This window comes from Lissotriton vulgaris, chromosome 3_2 (assembly GCF_964263255.1).
Source record: "Lissotriton vulgaris chromosome 3_2, aLisVul1.2, whole genome shotgun sequence".
In the NCBI taxonomy this organism is placed as follows: domain Eukaryota; kingdom Metazoa; phylum Chordata; class Amphibia; order Caudata; family Salamandridae; genus Lissotriton; species Lissotriton vulgaris.
Window position 1 is genome coordinate 69,917,779 of NC_141690.1, and position 23,371 is coordinate 69,941,149.

Genomic DNA, 23,371 nt, shown 5'->3' on the forward strand with positions numbered 1-23,371 from the left:
TGACAGGTGCCGGGTTTGACGCAAGTTTGCTGGACATAAGACGTCAATTAAAGATGTCACTAGGAAGTGATAGTTATCAGTTGCTCATTAGAGTTCCATTACTAATCAAAACATAGCAAGCGGGGATTTCCAGGTTTGCTAAGTTTTTATCTTGTTGAAGAACTCGGAGTGTTATCTAGGAATATCAGATAGTGACTACTGCTCTGTCATTGCACTAATTGGTCGCAAAGGAAGTAGCAGAGAGTCATGCTGGAATGTGGCTCTGTGGCTCTGCTCGTGTGAGGCCAGAGATGACTTTACAGAAAATCGTACTTGAACGGTTATGCCAATATAGGGAAGAAGGGGCTTTATAGCCGAATAGGGGCATAAGGTCACAGTATCGATCAGGAACCTAGATAAGCACATGACAACATAGCTGCCTTAGAAATCAAGTAAACAACATCTTCAGTAAAATCTATCAGCACACCTTTAAGTGTTTAAGGTTATTGCTCTTTGTAAGTAGCATCTTTGTGGTTTTTCTTTTTTTTTTTATCTGTCATCTTCTGTTAGTATTTATTCCACATTCAGAGGTTCATAGAAACTCTAAAATAATGTTTGCCAACACTTGTTTTATTCTAGAAAATGATTTCTGCTGAATGTCACCAGGACTAGAAGTAGCTAAAAAATATCCTTAACTATCTACTCAATTTGGAATATACACAACACTAAATCCCTGTGTCATGATTGGTAGTGTTCAAGACACTTACATCTTCAGCAGTCGTATTTGTAGGATGCTGGGTTTCTGTTGCAGTAACCCCCCCCATTTTTTGCCTTGGGAATCTGCTCCATCCTTAGATTGTTTTTTTCCGCCACTGGGTTCGGATGCAACTTGTCCTCTCCGGTTCTAAAATCGACTTTTCGAGGACTTCGACACGCAAAACTTTCTAAAAACAAACTTTACCTTCAATATACATAGACTCAACCTCATCACTTCGATTCCAGTCGTCAATGCGGACCGTCAGGCCTACCCACGTGGTGAGGCCTACACCTCATGGAAAGAACACCATTCAAAAGATGCCCCAGGTGTGGAGCAAAATTTCCACACAGTGTCCATCACAAGGTGTGTAACCTGTGTTTATCACCTGAACACGACGAGTCGAGCTGCACAGCTTGTGCGTCCTTTCAATCCAAGAAGACCATTCGAGATCGGAGGGCCCGTTGACGAGACATGCAGAGATCAGGTCCGGAACCGGTGGATATCTTCGACGAAGGTCCGTGTGTCCCCGAGGAAGATTCCGATGATCTCCAGATCGCATCTGAGGCACACAACTCTGATGACTCCATACCATCAGGTCAACGCGTGAGTACGACTGCCCCTACCCCAGCCCAACCACCTAAATCAAAGGCTAAGGTCAAAACTCCACCTTCGGGGCCCAGTCGAGACCGAGACATTGCTTCGAAAGCCCCACCATTGAGCCTGGCTATGAAGAAAATATTAAAGCCTTCCGGTAGCTCCATACCGAGCAAACCGCACGTGCCAATACGACCAGCTCCCTCTGCACCGAAACCGAAAGAAGTCCCGGTTCCAAAAAAGACCCAGAAAACATTGACTCCTAAAGACAATACGGCACCGAAACCAATGAAACCTGCTTCCACCTCAAAATCTTCGGTGCCGAAACCCCAAAAAACATGTTTCCGATGCCTTCAAGCCCTCGAATCAGGCTTGAACTCCGAAAACAATACCTTCGGTGCTGAAAAGTACGCCACAGGACTATACAACAACTCCTAAGGCTAAAGACAAGCAGAAACCAGGCCCGGAACCAAAAAAATCTGCGCCAATAGCAATTTCTGAGGAAAAAGAGCTTTTCAGACCTGGTCCTTTGCAGAAAAGGATATACATAGACCCAGAAACAGGACATGTTCCACCACACCACACAGGAAGGGGAAGTCAGATACAGCACCTACACCTCCAGTGCCTGTCAAGAAAAAGGACTCTGCCACATCTCCTATGCACCCTTCATCTCCTGTATCTCCCTCTCCTGCTCTCCCTTTAAACATTTCACCTCAAAATTCTCCTCTTCATTCTCCACAACATACACCTCCTCAGGATGCTGATGATGGTGAGTATAGCATGGAGGAGGGAAAGACCCAGATTACCCTTTTCCCTACCCAACAGTTTCACCAGACTGGGAGTATCCAAACCCACAGGATATACCAGATATTCCTGACCCACATATATATCCATCTAAACCTTCTCCTCCGGAAGACAATATTGGGTTTGGACACTTGATTAATAGGGCTGCCATCTATCACAATGTCACCATGCATTCAGATGAGGCAGAAGAGGATTTTTTACTAGACACTTTTGAACATTCCTAACATCTGTGCAAATACTGTCAATGATTAAAGGAGTTATTAAACATGCCCCAGAAGTGTTTAAAGATCCTGTACGGGCTAGAATCATTAACCCAAGGATAGAAAAAAAGTACAGAGCAGCTCCTGGGAAACCTGCTTACATTAAGGGACAGCTACCCTTAGACTCCCTAGTAGTTTCAAACGCTAGGAAAAGAGCATACTCACGAACATCAGGAGAAGCACCCCCTCCTGATAAAGAATCCAACACCATAGATGCTTCAGGAAAAAGAATAGCTGCCCAAGCTAGTAATGCATGGCGCATTGCTAACACACAGGCCCTCCTAGCAAGATATGACAGGGCTCACTATGATCAGTTAGAGAAGCTCTTACAACATCTACCTGATCAATATAAGGCACAGGCAGATGACCTCATACAAGAGGGTAAGCGTATATCTAATGCCTCCATTAAATGCACACTAGATGTAGCAGACACTGCATCCAGGGCAATAAACACCAGTGTCCTTAGACGTCACGCGTGGCTACGCATTTCAGGATTTAAGCAAGAGTTACAGACTACTATCTTGAATCAACCATTCAACCAACAGCAGTTGTTTCATCCAGAAGTAGATACAGCTCTTGAAAAAATTAAAAAAGATACTGATACAGCCAAGTCTATGGGAGCTTTGCAGTCCACCCAAGCAAGAGCTCCTTTCGTCGCTCCTTTTACAGAGGAGGCTCCAAACAAGCTGGAGCAGACAATTCAGCTTCCTTTAAAGCTAATACACAAGCATCCTCTAATAAAGGATACTTTAGAGGGGGCTACAGAGGTAATAACAATAAGGGAAGAGGTCGAGGTAACAACAACAATCGATCCTCTTCCACCACTAAACAGTGACTTCAGCTCCCCCAACAGCGTACCACTCCTGTAGGGGGGAGATTAACACAGTTCCTACCTGTCTGGAATTCCATCACAACAGACAAGTGGGTACAACAGATTATCCAGTATGGTTACTGCCTAGAGCTTACAGCTACCCCTCCAAATATACCACTCAGACAGCGGCCAATGTCCACAGAACATCTAACGCTGCTCCAACAAGAGGTTCCATCATTGCTGAAAAAAGATGCAATATGACTAGTTCCATTGCAACATCAAGGAACAGGGGTCTACTCACTCTACTTCCTAATACCCAAAAAGGATGGGACACTAAAACCAATTCTAGATTTGAGGCCTCTCAATCTGTATATACACTCAGATAATTTTCACATGATCACTTTACAACAAGTGCTCCCATTATTGCAACAAGGTGATATCCTCACTACACTAGACCTCAAAGACGCCTACTTTCACATTCCCATACATCCTTCTCACAGGAAGTAATTCGGGTTTCGGCTAGAAGGACAACACTATCAATTCAAAGTTCTTCCACTCGGTGTAACAACAGCACCAAGAGTGTCCACAAAGTGCTTAGCAGTAGTAGCATATTTACAACAAGGGGTGGTGAGGGACAGAGTCTCTGAATTAAGCAGAAAGCTCTCACCCAGTCAAGAGATCAGGGCTAGATCCAACACCGTTTTTTAGCTCACTGCACCATCCCAGTTTCAGAACCTGGCTGTATGCAAATTAGTCTGTTCCTGTCCCAGTGCATGATGGGAACAGGGCAAACCAAACTACAACAGCCAATTCTTACACTGGGAAGGAAACAAGCTCCCGGGGACCGGTTTCTGGCATTACAGCCGTCTTCGGCCCGGTTTGCTTGAATCCTGATGGTGCAATGAGCAAGGGTCTCACATCTGAGAATACCCTTCCACGCTTAGGGTGGACAAAAATATTTACAACAAGGGGTGGTGAGGGACAGAGTCTCTGAATTAAGCAGAAAGCTCTCACCCAGTCAAGAGATCAGGGCTAGATCCAACACCGTTTTAACACACAGGCCCTCCTAGCAGTAGTAGCAGCACATCTCAGAAGACAGTATATCCATGTCTTCCCATACTTAGACGATTGGCCCATAAAGGCCAAGTCATTCAACCAGTGTGTTCAACACACATCTCACACAATTCAGACACTGCACAACTTGGGCTTTACAATAAACCACACCAAGTCACATCTACAGCCCTCTCATGTACATCAATACCTAGGGGCTACCATAAACACCAATACAGCTCTAGCTTATCCCAGTCCAGCCAGGATACAGAGCATGCAAGCCTTAATCACATGGTTTCAAAACCAACACTCTCTCCCAGCCAAAGTGTTCATGCAACTAATAGGCATGATGGCATCTTGCATTTTTATTGTACCATATGCAAGACTGCAAAAGCGTCCATTGCAAGAATGTCTAGCACATCAGTGGAATCAGGCAAAAGGACAACTGACAGACCTGGTGTTGGTGGACAGCCGCACACATCGCTCTCTGCAGTGGTGGAACACCAAAAACCTGTCAAGAGGGTGGCGTTCCTCGAGCCTGTTCCACAAATAGTACTGACAACAGACTCATCCCTGACAGGATGGGGAGTACATCTGCTCCACCACACAACTCAGGGAAGATGGACTGCTCAACAAAAGTTGCTTCACATCAATCACCTAGAGTTGCTGGCAATTTTCCTGGCACTAAAGTCCTTCCAAGTACACATACAGAACAAAGCTGTTTTAATCTGGACGGACAACATGACAGCCATGTACTACATACAGAAACAAGGAGGCACACATTCCCTGCAACTGCCCCAGCTCGCACAAAACATTTGGAGATGGGCCATTCCACAAAAGATATATCTGCTTGCAGAGCACCTTCCAGGAGTTCACAATCAGATAGCCGATCTGTTAAGTCGACAGACACAACAGATTCACGAATGGGAACTACATCTGCAAGTTCTTCAACCATTCTTTCACAAGTGGGGTCATCCTGACATAGACCTGTTTCCCACACACGAAAACGCAAAATGCCCAACCTTCGCCGCCAGGTTTCCACACCCGTTGTCGAAGGGCAATGCGATATGGATGAACTGGTCAGGCAGATTTGCATACGTTTTTCCGCCAACCCCACTAATACCACTAGTGGTACCCAAGCTCAAACAACAGTCTCTCAAACTGATCCTGGTAGCTCCCACTTAGTCACGCCAACCGTGGTTCACCATACTGCTAGAACTCTCTCTAGTTCCACACCAAAAACTGTCTCTCACACCATCAATGCTAACGCAGAACCATGGAGACATCAGGCATCCAGATCCAAGAATTATTCCTCCTAGGTTACCACCCTCTCCAGGGTGGAACCTAAACATTGTTCTTACAAGGCTCATGAGACCCCCTTTTGAACCTTTACACAAATGTGAACTACAATTTCTCACATGGAAAACAGCTTTCCTCGTTGCTATTACATCTCTTAGAAGAGTTAGTGAGATCCAAGTTTTTACAATACAAGAACCTTTCTTACAATTACACTGTACCAAAGTGGTTCGAAGAACTAATCCTAAATTCCTTCCTAAAATAATTACTCCTTTTCATCTAAACCAATCAGTTGAGTTACCAGTGTTTTTTCAAAACCCAGACTCGGTAGCAGAAAGATAGATACGACCACGTCCTTTCGCAAAACAAAGCATTTATTTGTAGCCTTCTCTCCACCACATAAAGGCAATCCCATTTCAAAATCAGGAATTGCAAGGTGGATTGTTAAATGTATACAAATATGCTATCACAAAGCAAAACGCACATTAACAGTTCCTCCTAGAGCTCACTCCATACGCAAACTAGGAGCCTCCATGGCTTTCTTAGGAAACATTCCCCTAGAAAACATCTAGTTTAGTTGGTCTACAACATACACCTTCACTAAACACTATTGTGTTGATATTCAAGCCAAGCAGCAAGCTGCAGTAGGCCAAGCTGTCCTTAAAACTGTCTTTCAAACTACTGCAAAATACACAGGTGACCACTGCTAGGGGAGACACTGCTGCACAATCGATACTAAGTGTACAATCTGCAGCTCAAATGCCTCAAACGGAAAATGCTACTTACCAGTATGCATCTGTTCTTGGCATGTAGAGCTGCAGAGCTGTACACGCCTTCCCGCCTCCCCGGGACCTGTGTCTGTTCCAGTTTTATCTTAATTAGATATACACGCATGGACATACTTTCTTCTTTCTACTAACTCCATCATTTCCCATCATGGCGAAAAACAATCTAAGGATGGAGCCGATACCCATGCGCACTATCGTCCAAGGGAGGAGTCACCTATCTCATGACTACAAAGACTTCTTCCAAGACAACAACAACATGCAATCATCTGATCATCTGAGCCCAACACCAGGTGGCAATCTAATGCTAAGTGTACAACTCTGCATCTCTACATGCCAAGAACAGATGCATACTGGTAAGTAGCATTTTCCTTTCTCAATATGAGTGACTTTAGGTAATTACTTTGCAGAAAGGCAATAGACTTGGTAAGTACAATAGTTACTGGGGTTGCAATAGGCGACACAATTCTAAACACAATTTAACATTGAGCTCAATGGGTTTTTCTACATACATGCAGTTAATTACTTTCAGGATTACTTTTCTAACCAAAGGACTGGAACCTGGATTCAGTCCCGGGACCTAAGCTGTAAACAGTTAAGTAAAAGCGTTTTGGTTACAGTTGTAATTTTAAAGGATATAAACGTATTTTCAAAGTTGACACTTAGAAACTTTTCAGAGAAAAACTAGCAATGTTATCCTATGGAAGGAAATTCAAGTCACAGATAAAGTTGGTTCTTGTTACTTTTGTAATCCAGTACTGGACTCCTAGCTTCATTACTAGGACCTCTACCTAAGACAGGTAAGTATTTGCGTTTCAGTAGTTGGTACGGTTTTATAAGAATATTTGTAATTTGCAAACAGAAATTTCAGAGAAAAACAGTCAATGGTTTCCTATGGAAGAAAATTCAGGTAACTGGTAAGTACAGTTAGGATTACTTTTGCGATTCAGTACTGAACTAGAAAGTACAGCACTGGCTTCTCTCCTGATCCCAAGTGAGTATTTCAGAAATCGTTATTCGGCTGATTTTAGAGGAATATTTTAAAGCTTCAAAACTCCACACTTAATTTATGGTAGCTAGTTAGGGATTATTACTATAGTTGAATAGACTTCTGCGACCAGATACTCCTGAGCAATGTGAAGAAGGTGCACTGTTATTGTTATCATTTCTTGCATCACATAATTACAAAGTCACTAAAAAGAACTTGCAATATTGTAGACAGCAGGTTGCCTATTTAGGTCACCTCCTGCCTAAGGAGGGACGTGCACTCACTTCAGATCGCATTCAGACCATTTTAGATACTCCTGTGCCCCGTTGTTGTGTGTCACTTTAGATACCGTATATAGGTTTCCCGATTTATGCCCTTGTATAGACACAATTCGCGTTTCCCATATTTAGGCACATAAATCCTACCCTTATTTAGGCATTATCCATGCTAACCAAATACAGGCATAGCCACCTACATCCGTCCATCCATCCACGTCTCAACGAGTACTTGGAAAACCAGACTCTTAAGCCTTTGGTACTTCCCCTTGCTTGGATTATTGATTTCTCCAAGAACTCAATTATTATGCATGAACATCTATTCCTTAGGGGTTCATTCATGACGTTCCTCTGCCCGACGTTTACGTCAATACTGGCATTCCTAAACACCTTCAAGGTAGAAATATACCTTCACTTGCAATGGCAAATTACGGTTCGGCTGCATAATTGCACGACACGGCTCACCACGGCAAGTTCAGAAGGAAGTCGAGTGCCCGCCTGACGCACTGACCAGACGCGGTCATCCTCCTTGCAGAGAATCCATCTCCAGTGTTTCTGACTCCCCTTGTGGGGTGTAAGAGATCGAGCCCCGGAAAGAGATTCCAACCTCTCTCATTCCAAGGTATGGAGCGGACTAGAGCCTAGCGGGACTTTTGGCTAATCTTGGCTACACCAATCTAAACTATATCCCAACTAGACCATAGACAAACAGCACCTACTTCTTACCTCGTACTACACTTAGGTTAGGTACACTGGGGTAGAACTAGCTAGAAGCACCAAACGAGTATTCACATTTTAGCCTGTGTTATTCATATATGTATTTTTATGAATATATGTCATAGCTACAAACCATGCTATTGCAGTATTATTTTATCTTACTGCTAACACTGTACGTATTTTACTTTGCATTCTGTCATACAATTGTAGTACTTCAATTCTCTTGCATGAGAAATAAGACTGTTCAATAAACCCTTTTTATTGAAATGCCTGTCTATCTATTTCTGTGTAACTCTGTAGAAACGAAGCATGCACGATTGATTGAGTGAAACGGTTATCTATGGTTTCCAAGATTTTGAGACTGTTCTGATTCTAAAGGGAAACAAAGTTGTCAGGTTTATGCGGTTGTCTTGTTTATTCGAGAAGTTTCTAGTGATCTCTGAGTTAGCTGGCACACACACGTAATTAAGTTTAATGTACTCGATAGAGACATACTAACCTCAGTCCTATGTCAAAACTGTAGTGTATATTATTCCAATGCGCTGGGCCTATAAGGGATATAGGAACTACACTACATGGCACCCAACGGTTTGGTAAGGCACTAATTTAACGCTAGATACTGAAGTAACTCAGTTGTCCTTTTCTCAGAGACCCCTACTCATAAAACTCCATAAGACGTGTGGAGTGGGTAGGGATAATTTCCGCCATAGCTGAGTAGGACGAAAATCCTATGTAATAGCTTTTTGGTTTGTTCAGCATTGAAGGATACAGTGTTACAAAATATTGTTCACCTTATCTTTGTTCCCTTGAAACTTAATCTGCATTTTTCATTAAACAATGTCCTATAACAAGACTAACACCATGACCGGTCGAGCTGTACCCGACCATGTCGCAGCAGCTTTTGGTTATACAGGTTTTAATGAAACCAATGAAAATGCGATAATTATTGCTCCAAATTTAAGGAGAGCCATCACTCTAAAACTTATAAAACATGGCCTAACACCAAGAGGTTGTAGAGCAGTTTTTGTGATAGAGGCACATGAATCTCACCAGACAGAGGTATTCTACTCATGGATAGTATTCCCTGAATCACATCCAGTGACTAAAACGTTTCACTTCTTCAAAGAAGATATACTACCTGAGGAATATATTCCTTTAGAGACTATTGAAATTCTACTCACATACCAGGTGCATGATCTCTGGTTTAAAGGCGCCCTAAATCATTACACTCACATTACCAGGCTCGGTCCACTTGGTAGACCAGGAGCAACATGGACGATTTTAGCTGGCTACACACCTCATAATGACATCGAAGACATGTCAGATGTTGAATTACTTGCTCAACTCAAAGAGTTAATAAAAATTTATAGACAATTGGTTCAATATGTCATGCAGACTTTCACGGTCCAACCAACAATAGCTTTTCCAAGACAAAGCTCTCACCAGGGGAATACACTAAAAATCACTCCACAGACTTAACTCGCAATCATGGGTAAAATGCCCACAAAACGTGAACAAATTCCATTCTGGATAGCTTAAAGAATTACTCAAATCGAAGTGGTATTCCCTAATACTAGCCCTTAAGAGAAAAATAGAATTCTAACAATCTGTTTACCAATGGTGTTCCGTCTATGCGGTAATACCTGATGTCCTGAAACAAATTCAAAACAAATACGGGGCAGAGCCTGCCCTGAATTTAGGTATTTTATTTATTTGTTTATTTTATTTTGAGAGTTTTATATAGCGCTGGCTAGACCCGGAGGTATCAGAGCGCTTTACAAAAGGTTATTATTTATTATTATTTTAAGAATTTATAGAGCGCGACTGTCACCGTTGCAGGCATCCTGGCGCTAATTTTGTAATTCCACAGGAATTACAAAATTACATCATTTACACGTTACATCAGTTACTAGAAAAACATTTCAAGAGCATAGAAGACAAAATAAATGGAGCTTAGAAGGTAAGGGGGTGGGGTAAAGGAGTAGGAGGTGGGTAGGAGGTAGATAGGATGGACAGACAAAGGAGAGTCTTCCCAAAGTCAGGCTGGGTAGTGACGGTCGAGGAGGAAGTCCACAGCCCATCTCCTCTTTAGCTATCGGGTAGCTCCACCGGACATCAGCCAAACAGCTAGACCTCAACGGGAAAACAATTAAAGAGCAAAGAGGAGGGGAAAAACAGATCAGGTAGAGTTGGAAGTCCAAAGGAAGGAGACAGCTGCGGAGGAGATAGAGCCAGCCTCCTACAATAATGTCATCCATAAACTCATGTAATTCACAAAATGTCTAAGAGGTAACGCGTAATATGGTCTTACATTGGCCTGTGGCTTATAATGTTACCAGAAGCACTTGATGGCAGTATTGGTCCATAATATTTGATTACCTTTGTGCATCTCCTCTCTGCCACCCTTCAATCTATATCAACACTTTTATTATTGCTGCTAAGGGAGGGCGAGGGGCCGTCCCTACACTCCGCAATAGTCATAATTAGCCTATTACCCTCTGCCCACCTGCACATATAGTCTGTGGAAAAAAACATGTGCCCAATAACACATTATGTAGATCGATTGTACTGACATTCACACATTTGTTACTATAGTGCAACGGTCAAATTATTGTCACAGTAGAGTGAAGTGGACATTAAAAAATGTTTACTGCTTCGCTTAGTGAATATTACAATTACTTTACACATGCAAACAATTGTCCTAATGGACAAAAGGCCTGTTCAATATGGTTTATTATACTGCACTGATGTTGCCCCTTGCATCCTGGTTATGATTAGATTTCCTTTTAAGATAAACATAAAAATAAGTAAGCAGTAATAATTGAACACACATTAATGTATTTATTGCTGCAGTACATTCGTCAAATTCCATGTTAGTACCACAGTATAGCACACTTGAGCTGTAAAAAATATTGTTAGCTGCTTTAGAGATTCTATGTTAAAATGACTTTACATGGGGATAAAGTACTGACTAATAGTCAAGAAACCTTTTCAGTGTGAGTTTACCTTACTGTTCAAATGCAATCCTTTTATCCTAATTACTTTATATAACTTTTTGCTTAATCAAATAGATCCAATGGCATAAACCACATTTACACTGATGCACGGAGTGCAATATGGTATTTACTACCATTGTTGAGGTAGGAGAGAGGCAAGACATCTCACATAAGGCTTCTTCCCCCTCATGGATAATTAAGACTATGGGCCTGATGAAAGTAAAATAGAAATACAGAATTCTTAATACCGAATTCTGCTGAATCAGTAGTAAGAAATCGGTATTTCTGATGTAGATAAAAAATCGGGAAAAAATACTGAATCGGTAATTTTCAATAAAATTTACCGAATCCTTAATACCGATCGATATTACCGATTCCTAAATACCAAATCTGTAAGTGCCCAATCAGTAATTAAAAAAACAGCAATTGAAGATTCAGCCAATCTTGTGCATCCACATCACCTGCCAACCAGGAAGTGGCCACACCCATGCAGCTGCTTTGAATCAGAATCTGCTGGAGAGGCAGGGAGTGCAGAGGAGAACACAGGAGCAACTGAAAGAACATTTCCTGATACAAACTGCAGAATGGGCAACAAGGAGAGTGAAAATTATGCTGCAGAAAGGGAAAGAACATTTTAATTTAGTGAAAGGGAGCTAGAGGTCCTGATTGAGGAGGTGGCAAGAGAACACACAAATCTGTTTGGGAAACAGTCATGGCAAGTGCCAGAATCCCAGATTGGAAAAATATTGATTCGAATACAGGAAAATGTAAATGCTATTGGAGTGACCCACCGGGAAATAGACGTACTCAAGAAAAGGTGGTACGACGTCAGGAGCCTGGCAAAAAAGAAGGTGGCCGAAAGGAAAAAACAAGCCAGCCTGACAGGTGGAGGAAGAAATAGAGCACCTGCACTGACTGCATTGGAACTGCTGGTGGAGTCTACCATTGAGCCTGAGAGTGTCAGCGGGATCGGGGATGCAGACAGCTCAGTCGGAGCTGGCATCAAACAATGTAAGATGCATGCCCCCCAAGCTGTGCCCCCACTCACTGACCCCATTCCCCAATGAGGCAGTTTGAATACCACTGCAGTACAGGTTTTAGTAAACTCCAGCAATGCATTATGGGAGATGTAGTCAGTGTAACACTTATCATAACAATCATCCCACTGAACACAAAAGCATGTGCCACACATCATTGATAAGCAAGCAGAGGACAGTCCGATAGATTGGCAGACATGAAAATGTATGTTTTCGAAATGCTGCCAGACAAGTGAGCTAATATACAATTTGTCTCCACAGGCGAGACATCGCGCCTGTCTGCACATGCCAAGGCAAGAAAGTCACCCCGGAGGGAGAGATTGGAGGAGGCCATTTCAACTGCATGTCACACCACACTACCACCACCGGCATCAACACCACACCGGCATCAATACCACCACCTGCATCAACAACACCACCACCTGCAACAACAACACCACCACCTGCATCACCAGCAGCGTCACCACCGGCATTACCAAGACCCAGGAGGCATGCAGTTGCCAGATTCCAAGAGATGGAGTTGTCCGTGGAAGACTGCAGGGGTGGAGAACAGTCAACGGTGCCAGTGGATGGCAATAATGCAGGATCACTTTCCCCAAAAAACAATCCCACACAGGTGCCAGACGCTGCAGAGCTCAGGAACTCAGTCCACCTTAGCAGGGCGAGGACCATGGCGTGTTTGCAGGTCTGGAGGTGAACATGTTAAAGGTCCAGCTCCTGCAAGGAAAAGCAATCCAATCAGTTCAGCGGCAGATGAGACATATGACAGTAAGCATGCAGAACATAGAGAAGGGCATCTGCTCAATGAACACAACACTGGCTGAGGGCATGAGGGACATAGCTGAGGGCATGATGGACATATCCCAGTCAGTGAGGCTGCTGTGCAGCAAGCTTGATGAGGACAGGATGGCACGGCGTAAGGAGAGGCGGAAAATGGAGAAGTATATCAAGGAGGTCAACCGCCTCTCCACTGCCACATCTCTGCTCTGCAGGTGCTCTGTGGCCATGCAGGAAGGGATGGCACACTGCAGCCGTGATGTGTCAAGGGGTTTGTGACAGTGACCACTGCACTTGAAGTGCTCCTAAATAATTAGGCTTCCAATACTGCTGCAGGTGATGTGGGGGACAGTGAGGAGCAACAAGTCGCAGCAGTGTAACGCCCCCTTAACTGAGTCCAGGAGAAGCAACAGATGTCAAGGTGCTGGCACTGCATTGATTGCCAGTGACAGTCAGCAAAGTGAATCCAGCAGTGTTGTGCGTGGCTGTAGGAGGTAATGCAAGCCACACTTAGTCTAGCTAACTGGGAGACTTAACCCATGACCTCTTTGTAGGGTGTTTACAAACAGGACTGCCATGTTGAGCCCTTCATGTGGTGGCGTAGTGCCAATATATTAAACTACTGAGCAACAACACAGGGTCTTGACTCTTACCCAGCAAGGCTAAGTCAAATCAATCTAAACAACAACACAAATGCCAGTGCTGGACTACAATTAACACTCTTTATATCAGGCAATGGTACGAGTAAAACATACCAAACCGTTTTTACTTACGTCAGTAGTTTATTTTAATCAATAATAATCACTAGTTCAATTATTTTCATTCTTTTTCACAAGACAGTTTTTTTGTGCATATATACATTATATACAAAGACACAGTTTTTTTACAATTGCACTGAATTTTTTACAAATTTACAATATAACAACACATACACATAATCCTTTCTCACTCCAGACATTCATCTTTCATACCCAATCAAAAACTCAAAACCTTTGGAAATGTGGCCCTTTATCACTAACTTATTTGGTCATATACAGTCATAAGTCATGTTTATCTAGTCGTAGAAATTGAATAACGTGAAGACAAGATCAGTCAGGGTTTAGTCCTATCTTATCCAAACAGCGTTTTTAAACTGTTAATAAATGACAAAGAGCCAAAAGTGGTTGACGCGTTTCGAATCCCCTATTGTGGGATTTAATATATTAAACTACGTCATTCAAAAACAACAACTGGCTGTGTCTCCTTACTTATTAAAAAATAGTTGCGTGTGATCTCAGTCTGTCTTTGTCTCCCATCTGGTGCTGGCGCCACTCCTGCTGCATTTGGCTCTGGCTGTGCAAATTCATCATCATCGTCCTCAGAGTCAGTTAATTCAACTGCTGTACCTTTCTTAGTGGCGAGGTTATGCAGCGTAGCAGTAGTTGCGATGATCTTGCAGCAGATGATGGGTAGGTACTGACGTGCGCCTCTGGTTTTGTGGAGGCAGCGAAACCTGCTTTTCAATAGTCCAAACGTGCGCTCCACAACGTTGTGTGTTGATTTGTGCGTCACATTGTATCGTCTCTCACTTGGGGTTGATGGGTTTCGGTAAGGAGTGAGGATGAATGACTGCACAGCATATGCGCTATCACCTAGGTGGGGAAGACAGTGCCATTAATATCAGTCACCACCACATTCATCTGCAGCATACATCAGGGTGTGTCACAGTGATTTACATAGCAGGTATCCTTCTCCAAATTCTCCCGCAGCCAGGCGTGTGTAGATCCCACTGTTCTGGAAAATGAATGAGTCATGGGTGCTCCCTGGAAATTTGGCCACGATGTCAGTGATTAGGTTGGCTGCATCGCAGATTACCTGCACATTAATGGAGTGGGTGGATTTTCTGTTTCTGTAGATGTACTTAGTAGCTGTAGGTGGGCAGATTGGAATGTGTGTCCCATCAATGGACCCTATAACATGTGGGAACTGTGCCTTTTGGTAAAAGTCTGTCTTGGTTTTCTGCAGTTCCCGCATGTGTGGTTGGGAAGCTTATGTAGTGATACATTCTCTGCATCATGGCATTTAGGAACTTGTTAAAGAAACGGGAGCGGCAACGCTGTGACACACCACCTACCGCAGCTGTCACCCGCTGGTAACTGCCAGATGCAAGTAGGTTTAGGCTACAGAGCACCTGCACATGTGGTGGTATAGCGTGCATCCTTGGTGTTGGATGCTCCAGGAGTGGGTGCAGGTCCCTTATCAGGTCCTGGATGCTTTGGAGGTGTAGCCTGTACCTTTCATGGATCTCTGCCTCAGTCAGTTGGAAGAGTGTGATGCGCTGTCTGTAAACTCGCTCCTCCCGTCTCCAGATCCTCACTCCTGCTGCCTGTAGCCGTAGCCGACTTGCAATAACATAGAGGGCCGCCATAGTGATCACACTGTTGCATTTTGGGGCTGTTTAAATACAGTGCACCTGATTACCACCTGCTTTGAGTCAGTGGTAATTACCAACTCCTAAATACCAAATTTGCGGAAATCAGTTATTGACGTATTTGTCTACATTTCTTTTCTCGTTTTTACCGTTTCTTATCTACCGATTCGGTATTTGGGGGTTCAGTAACTCCGAATCGGTAAATTAGGAATCGGTAATAAGGAATCACTATTTACTGATTCCTTATTACAGATTCCTTTTCTACATTGGGGATTGCTAAATACCGGTCGGTAATGCTGAAATCTACTGATTTTCGGTATTACAGACTGGTATTTAGCTACCTACATCTGGCCCTATATTACACTCCAAGCATCTGCGTACATACATACTGTACATAGTATGATTTTTTAAATTCTTTTTTCATACAGGTCTAATTGAGAAATGGCTTAGATGACCTAAATTTGCCTCTCCAATGTCAGTCCTAAGGAGAAATTCACAAATGCAGCCAATTTCTGTTAAACAACTCCTCTAAGTATTCTAAATGTATCTTGTCTACCTTCTCCGTCACATGTGCAGAATAGTTAATGCCATGATAGTTTTGCAATTTATTTTGACCTTTGTGAGCGACCAGATAGATATATTGCTGATGCAAGATGATTAAAAATTACAGCCTGTTATAGAATGCACCAGTTTAGTGTTTTCTGTGCTGGAAAAAAGACTGCTTATGACTTCACACTTTTTTTGCTGCCTTTGTATCATTACCTGATCTGAGATATAATTTGCAAATAATGTAAATGTCCCTTTTTGACTATGTGCCAAAGTGATTGGTCTAGTGGTAGAAAATTGGAATTGATCTCATGGCTAATCTTGGGTCATACAGGTTCTGGGGACCATGTGTTTAGCGAAGAAGTATATGGTGTGTTTATCCCTGGTTAGATCACATTCACTTTTGTCTGTTTAGGCCCTGTATCTCCCCCAAATGATCGACCTTCATTATGAAACATTTCAGTCTAGGAATCCAGTGCCCATGTGATCAGAAGTACAGAGGATCACATGACATTACATTCTGTACCGTTCTTCATGCTTTGGAATGTTCATTGTATACATAGAATGGAACTGTTTTTGCCTGTTTTACATGTTGAATTTGTTTCCAATGTTTTTAATTTACATCCCTAACCAGAGTAAGGTGGAACATCCTGGTTTAAAACTTGTGGAAATAGGAGTAGTTTGACATGTATTGAACACATATATAGGACCTCTATTAAAACAATTGTGCTATTGATATGCTTGGTGCTGCATTGAAGGTATTTTGTCTGTAACCTGCCAGAACAGGATCCTAAGTGAACAAGAGTATTTATTTTAGACCACATCAAGTGGCTTAACTAATTTTGTACTAGAAAGTTGATTCTCCTTTACTCCTTGTGCAGCTTCTGAGAATGACCATAGCAAAACAAAGACTCGGAGATGAGGAGGTTGGGGCTCGTCACTTTGCGGCTCATGAGCGTGAAGACCTTGTCCAACAGCTGGAAAAAGCACGAGAGCAGGTAATCATGAGTGAAATATTTCTTGTTTACAACCACAGTTCTTCTTACAAGCAACATTAATACTGTTTAGTATAGCTTTTAGATTATTTTATTTGCTTATTGGGATTGTTCCTTCTTTGAATATTTAGTGGTTAAAAATCTCACTCGCATTCAAAATTATATGTTCAAGGCATGTGAACTGTAGATCACATGCTTTGTATAGCCTGCCATCTAGAGTTGGCTCCGGATGTTTGCACTTTGTTTTTTTCCGAAGAAGTCTTTTCCAGTCACGAGATAGGTGACTCCTCCTTTCGTTGATAGTGCGCATGGGCATCAACTCCATTGTTAGATTGTTAAAATTGGTTGCAAATGTGCCCTGACTGAATTATGACAGTCCAAAAAAATGTTGTTGGGTGTGAAAAATATTTCAATTCTCCAGTGCAGCAAATAACTATAGTCTTAAATAACCAAAGTGCTCTGAAGGATGATTGGGAAGTATGTGAAAATATCCTTATAGATCTACACCACAAATTCTACAGACCTCCCAAAACAGGTTCATTTGGATGTCAGTGTAGAGCTATCAATGACACCTGCAAATGGTTTGGATGGAAAATTTAAGGAACCCTATCTGCTTGTGGTGAACCCCTAGGTTTGTAGCTTTTGGGATATTCTGGGGTTTCTGACTTATGCTAGTTAGAGACCTGCTCAACAGGCCTCAGCTGTTTATAAACATTGGACAATAACATTCCATTTAATACTAGAACAACTGCTGTTAAAAAGGTACTTAGCCCTACACTTATCATGCTACCACTGAAAGAGGTGAAACATTGTGGTACTAGTCGAGTCATATATGTATGAGGTTCAGGGGTATGTTTTATTCTTCTCTGATCCTCAAACTCTCAGTTGTATTTCCAACTTGACGGATGTCTCAAAATCAAGTTTTTGTGGACCTGACACAAGTCTACAAGTAACCCTCAACTGATGGCAGCTATAAGATTGTTTAGGATTGTAAATGTTGATCTAAAACCTAGTTATGAGAGTGCAAATTAAAATTCGAATTCCAAAAGAAGACCAAAGGAAAGCACTTGACTAAACACAGCTGAGTTCTTTTTTAACAATCTACCTGACTGCCTCTAAGAGCATTCTAAACTCCGGGCAAAGGCAAGGAGAGAAGATTTTCAATTGTTGGCAGGACAGGTCAATGCAGTGTGAAGGCGCCTTACTTGACTCTGCCACTGTTCGATAAGGTCTTTGCAGGACTCTGCATTCCCTAGTTCTTGAGGACTGATTGACATTTATTCTTCGGGAAGATATGCAGTCTGTTTGTAGATTTTGAGTTCAGATTACTGCCAATGGAGAGGTCTTGCTCTGTAAAAAAGAGAGCCCCCTTTTGTTGTGGTGCAGGATACATCTAGGGAGTTTTCCTTCATCATCAGACTAGCTTAACAGGCTTTGTACTACGTCACATAGTTGTGGGTAGGATGGAGGGCAAGCATGGAATAAGTGGTTCTTTTCCCTGCAGTGCATGAGTTAGAGTTGCCGTGATATCTATTGGAGATATTGTTGAACTAAGGACTATAAACAGTGCGAATGAGAATAACATTTGCATTAACTTCCAGATGCAGAGATCTCTATGGTTGGGTGTGGTGTCTGTAACCTTCTATGTTAGCCTTTCATCTGACCCTGAAAGTGTTCATCTGCTGAACGGTCCATGTTTCAGAGTAATTGGTCCTTTTTTGTAATCCTATGTGGAGGATTGGAAGAATTTTTGTATCGGTTCTGCACCTGTGCTGACCCACAGAAGCTATGTACAAGTAGACTTTGTGTTAGAACTAGAAAACAGCTAGCAGCCTTGCCAATATACCTACATTATATTTTATCACCAGCTAGGAAATTTCGCCCTTTCTATACTTTTACGACCAGCTGGGAAAGGTTTGCCTGTTGTATGGTTAAGTGGAACTCTCCGGCTAATATCTGAAAGTCCTGTTTCTGTACTTGTAGGTGCATTGCCCCTGAATAGATATGTGCTCCACAACAAAGAGGAAGACCCGCCTCCACACAAAGCTCTACAAAGAGAGTTTACAATTCAATTTACCCAAAAGAAAAACGGAATAAATTGGAAATCTCTTGATATTTTTTTCTTTTCTTTGCGTCTGTAATTAATAGACAACATTGTTGCAATCATCCATATATATGAAAACTCCTACCATTTCGCCATACAGAATAAATATCACAATAGCCATTCAAGCTCCACACATACCACTCATACCATGACAACACACTCAAACACAATATAAATTAAAAAATCTCATATATTGAGCCATAACAAGACGGAAACCCTTAACATCAGTACTGAATATAGCCGCGGGACATAATTAACAATTTTGCCTCAAAATAAGAGTGGGCCACATAAATACATTTCTTAGTTCACTGAGGCACCTATTTGTATTGTTCAGTATTGCAGGTGATTTTTATATAATTCAGAAAAAACGTAGTATGTGCATCCCTAAGTTTTTCTGATGACTCAGAGCAGTTAAGATCACAACCGTAGAGAGAGGAAGAGAACAAGATGGCAGACACCCATTGTATAGTTGTTGTAAGAACACCCTGCCTAAGATAATAATGGAAGAATCAAGCATGGCTATTGGCCGATAGCATGCAGGACTGGCCTTATCCTTCTTAACTCTTTCGATGCTGATGACGGAACCGCTCCGTCATCAGCTGCGGTGGCGCTGTGCTGATGACGGAGCGGGTCCGTCATGGCCCTGCCGCCGCTCCTGCGCGAATTCCGCACCTACGCTGGGCGTTCTATTGAGCGGGCGGGGCCATGACGGAACCGCTCCGTCATGAGCACAGCCCAACCGCGGCTGATGACGGAGCGGTTCCGTCACCAGCATGCGGCCGCCGCGCGGCCTCCCTGCCCACTTAGCTCTGCGGCGGAATAGCCACCGCAGTGAAGGTGTTAAATATATAGGAGCTATGACAGCCTTATCCGATATTTTAGTAGAACACCACTACAGGCTTTATTAGTTAAATAAGTTAGCTAGTAATGGACTCAAAACTAACGGCTCAGCACAGAAAAGATCTGCCAGAACTCAATCCGGAACAGGGGTTCTTCTGGATCGACTGGCAATGATGGCCTATTGTGTTTCTTCTGCAGAAAAATGCAGACAAGATTTACCAGCCCAAAACTAACTCAGTATTAGAGGCAACATCAACAACTAAATCTGAGGCAAACATTTTCCCATAATGATCAAACCTGTCCTCCTCAGACTCCAGTGGCGGTAATGGTCGAAGATCGCTTTAGCAGAACAACAGTGAGTTGATAGTGACCCTAAATAGGCAAAATGCTTTAGTCTATATAGCTTGGAACAAATTCTCCAATGCCTTTTCTCTGTATTTTTACTATCTATCAGGATCTGTTTGTAGTTGCTACAACAACTGGAAATGGGAATGGATCCTTAGGAACCGAGTGGAGGACTTGTTTTAAAGTTCGATGGGTCTTAGTACAGGCTCCATCAAACATCCTTAATGAGGTCTTGACTTCAGTGGTCTTGGGTTGATTAATATAACGTTCACACATAGTGTTTCAAATGACGCATTAATAGTAATTGGTGTGGTGTGAAGCGTTAAACAAATTTAGAAAAGCTCCATGTTAGAATGAAACAATGAAGGGAGTACTATAGTAGGTCCCTCACAATTTTAGGTGCCCTCCTTTGACCAGGAAGCCTGAATATTTTAAAGTATAGGCATGTGTGTCCAGGGCTTTTTTTTTTCAAGGATGTGTGTTTCACAAGTGAAAAAGAATTAACAGTCATTCCTATTCACAGAAATTTTCTATAGAGACTTATTCCAATACATTGTTTGGAGTTCATGTTACGTTCTTTGGGTCCTGTGTTTACCAATTCACTTGAGAAACAAACAGCCTTTTTTTTTTCCTTTGTCCTCATTGCCCAAGTATACCAGAGTTTTGACTCTTAGGTCCCATCTCAAATAAGTGGAAACCGCCCAGTCATCTTATATACCGGGACGGATCACTCTACACCTCGCCATCCTTACTCACCCATCGGTAGCTGTTCCGTCACGGCCCCTGTGTGCCACCGTCAGAGTATTTTGGCAATATGATATAGAGGCCTAATCATCAGACTTTTTTATATAAGTGATTCAACCCAGTTCTCATATGGATTCCAGAAATTATTTCGCCTACTTTTAGAAACTCTGTCTAATGCATTTGTATGTTGTATTGAGGCCAACCATTCTATTTTAATAGGAGGAGTCGCTTACACCCAATTCTTACATATTTCCCTACGGGCAAGTAATATAAGGAGGAAAATCAGTTTGTTTGTATTTTTTGTCAGTGATGCATAATTAACGGGAATCCCAAAAAAGATCAAAATTTTGTGTACCTGGAGCGTTTCTCCAAGTATAACAGAGATTTTATTACTCACTTCCAACCAAAAGTCTTGGATCGACGGGCATTCCAAAAACATATGGATATCATCGCCTCACACTTAACAACATTTAGGACATTTTGGCACTGCTCCATTCCCCAATTTGGATAGTTTTTATGGCGTCCAATAGACCCTATGGAACAAAAGAGGTGGTTCTGCCTTAAATTTGTGGGCGTATTGTGGAATATTAAGTGTGACAAGATATTTGCCAGAAGTCTTCAGTCTGCTCCCCTGGTATGCTCTTCTCCCACGGCTCTTTCGGCAGGTTAAAATCACAGTCCCTCAATTCCACTAACGGCCAATATCCTTGTGCCACCTCTTTTTTCTGTTTTACCCCGGTTGCCAAACATGATTCCAGTTTGTTAGGCTGCCCTGCTCCAAGGCCCTCAGTGCGGCTCCAACTCATCTTTTGAAGATATTTAAATCTTGATAATCGTCCATTAGTTAATATTTGGCCCTTTTCCCATGATATTAGAACACCATTTTTCATCACCAGGCTCCTGGTAAGTATTCCAGCTTATTTTAGTGGCTGCGCCAGACTGTCCTTATTCCATTCCGGGGATCCTGGTGAGTTAAAGATTGGCGCCAGACCGCTATAATAAGTGATTTTTAGTTCCCTTCTAACTTTGTACCAAGTTATAGCTAATCCCTGCAGAGTTTTTAATCAAAACATTTTAAAGTAGTGAGGGTCCCCGTATTTATGTATGAAGTCAAAATCTCCTCCTTTTACATCTTTTAACATCGCTTCATACATTTTTCCAGTTTCCGACTCCTATGGTGCTTTGAACAAACTTTTCCATCCTTTTAGCAGGAACACCCAAGCATAGTAAGATAGATCCGGCAGCTTCAATCCTCCTTTCTCATATTGTCTTCTAAGTTTCTTCCAGGAGATGCGCACTCCTTTAGAGGCCCATATGAAGCTGGTAATTTTGGACTGGGTCTTTTTAAGCCACTCTTCCTTAAAAGCCATCGGGATGTGTTGGAATAGAAAAGTAATTTTTGGAAGGATGGTCATTTTGATAATATTGACTCTCCCATAAATAGATAATGGCAGATGTGGCCATCCCAGCAGCAGTTTCCCGATTTCCTTATTGATCTTATGAAAATTGGTTTCAGGAATTTGTTCTATATTCTGCACTATTCTAACGCCCAAATATCTCATTTCCTTTTTTACACATTCTACCTGTGTTCCAAACCATTATGACTGTTTTACTCTGATTTATTTCATATCCTGAAATCTTCCCAAAACCGGCAGCTAGCTCATACACCACTGGTAATGCCTAGTCCAGATTAGATGTATGCACCACCAGATCATCGGCATATAATCCCACTTTCTTTTTCCAGCCTCTTGCTTGAAAGGGAATTATTTTATCGTGTTTCCTGATCTTCTCCGCAAGAGGCTCAATATAGAGATTAAAAAGTAGTGGGGATAATGGGCACCCCTGTCTGGTCCCTCTACAGATATTAAATTTCTTAGATAGCCTTCCATTTATTAATATTTTTGTAGAAGGGGCTTTATATAATTGCGTTATGGCCCTACAGAATTTTTCCCCTAAATTAGATAACATCAAAACTACCTGCAAATAGCGCCAGTTAACGCGATCAAAAGCCTTAGTCGCATCAATGGTAATAGCTGCTAATGGCTCTTTATCTACCGAGGCCAAATCAATAGCGCCTATAAGACTGTGTGTTAGATCTTTGATACTCCTTCCTCTCACAAACCCCTTTTGGTCCTCATGAAGGAGTGCACCCACCACCCCATTTAAGCTATCCGCTAATATTTTTTGAGTAGATCTTATAATCCGAATTTAAAAGCGAAATGGGCCTGTAAGAGTCACAACAGTCTGGTGGTTTATCCGGT

At 42.3% G+C, this 23,371-nt stretch overlaps 1 protein-coding gene across 5 annotated transcripts in view; it reads left to right on the plus strand.

Annotated features, from left to right (window-relative positions):
- CCDC149 (coiled-coil domain containing 149) overlaps window positions 1-23,371 on the plus strand; it is a 441,302-nt gene that overhangs the window by 206,690 nt on the left and 211,241 nt on the right. For all 5 annotated transcript variants that reach the window (XM_086964019.1, XM_086964017.1, XM_086964021.1 and 2 more), the window contains one exon: window positions 16,964-17,080. In XM_086964019.1, the coding sequence (XP_086820145.1) occupies window positions 16,964-17,080 (117 nt within the window). The remainder of the gene's footprint in view (window positions 1-16,963; window positions 17,081-23,371) is intronic.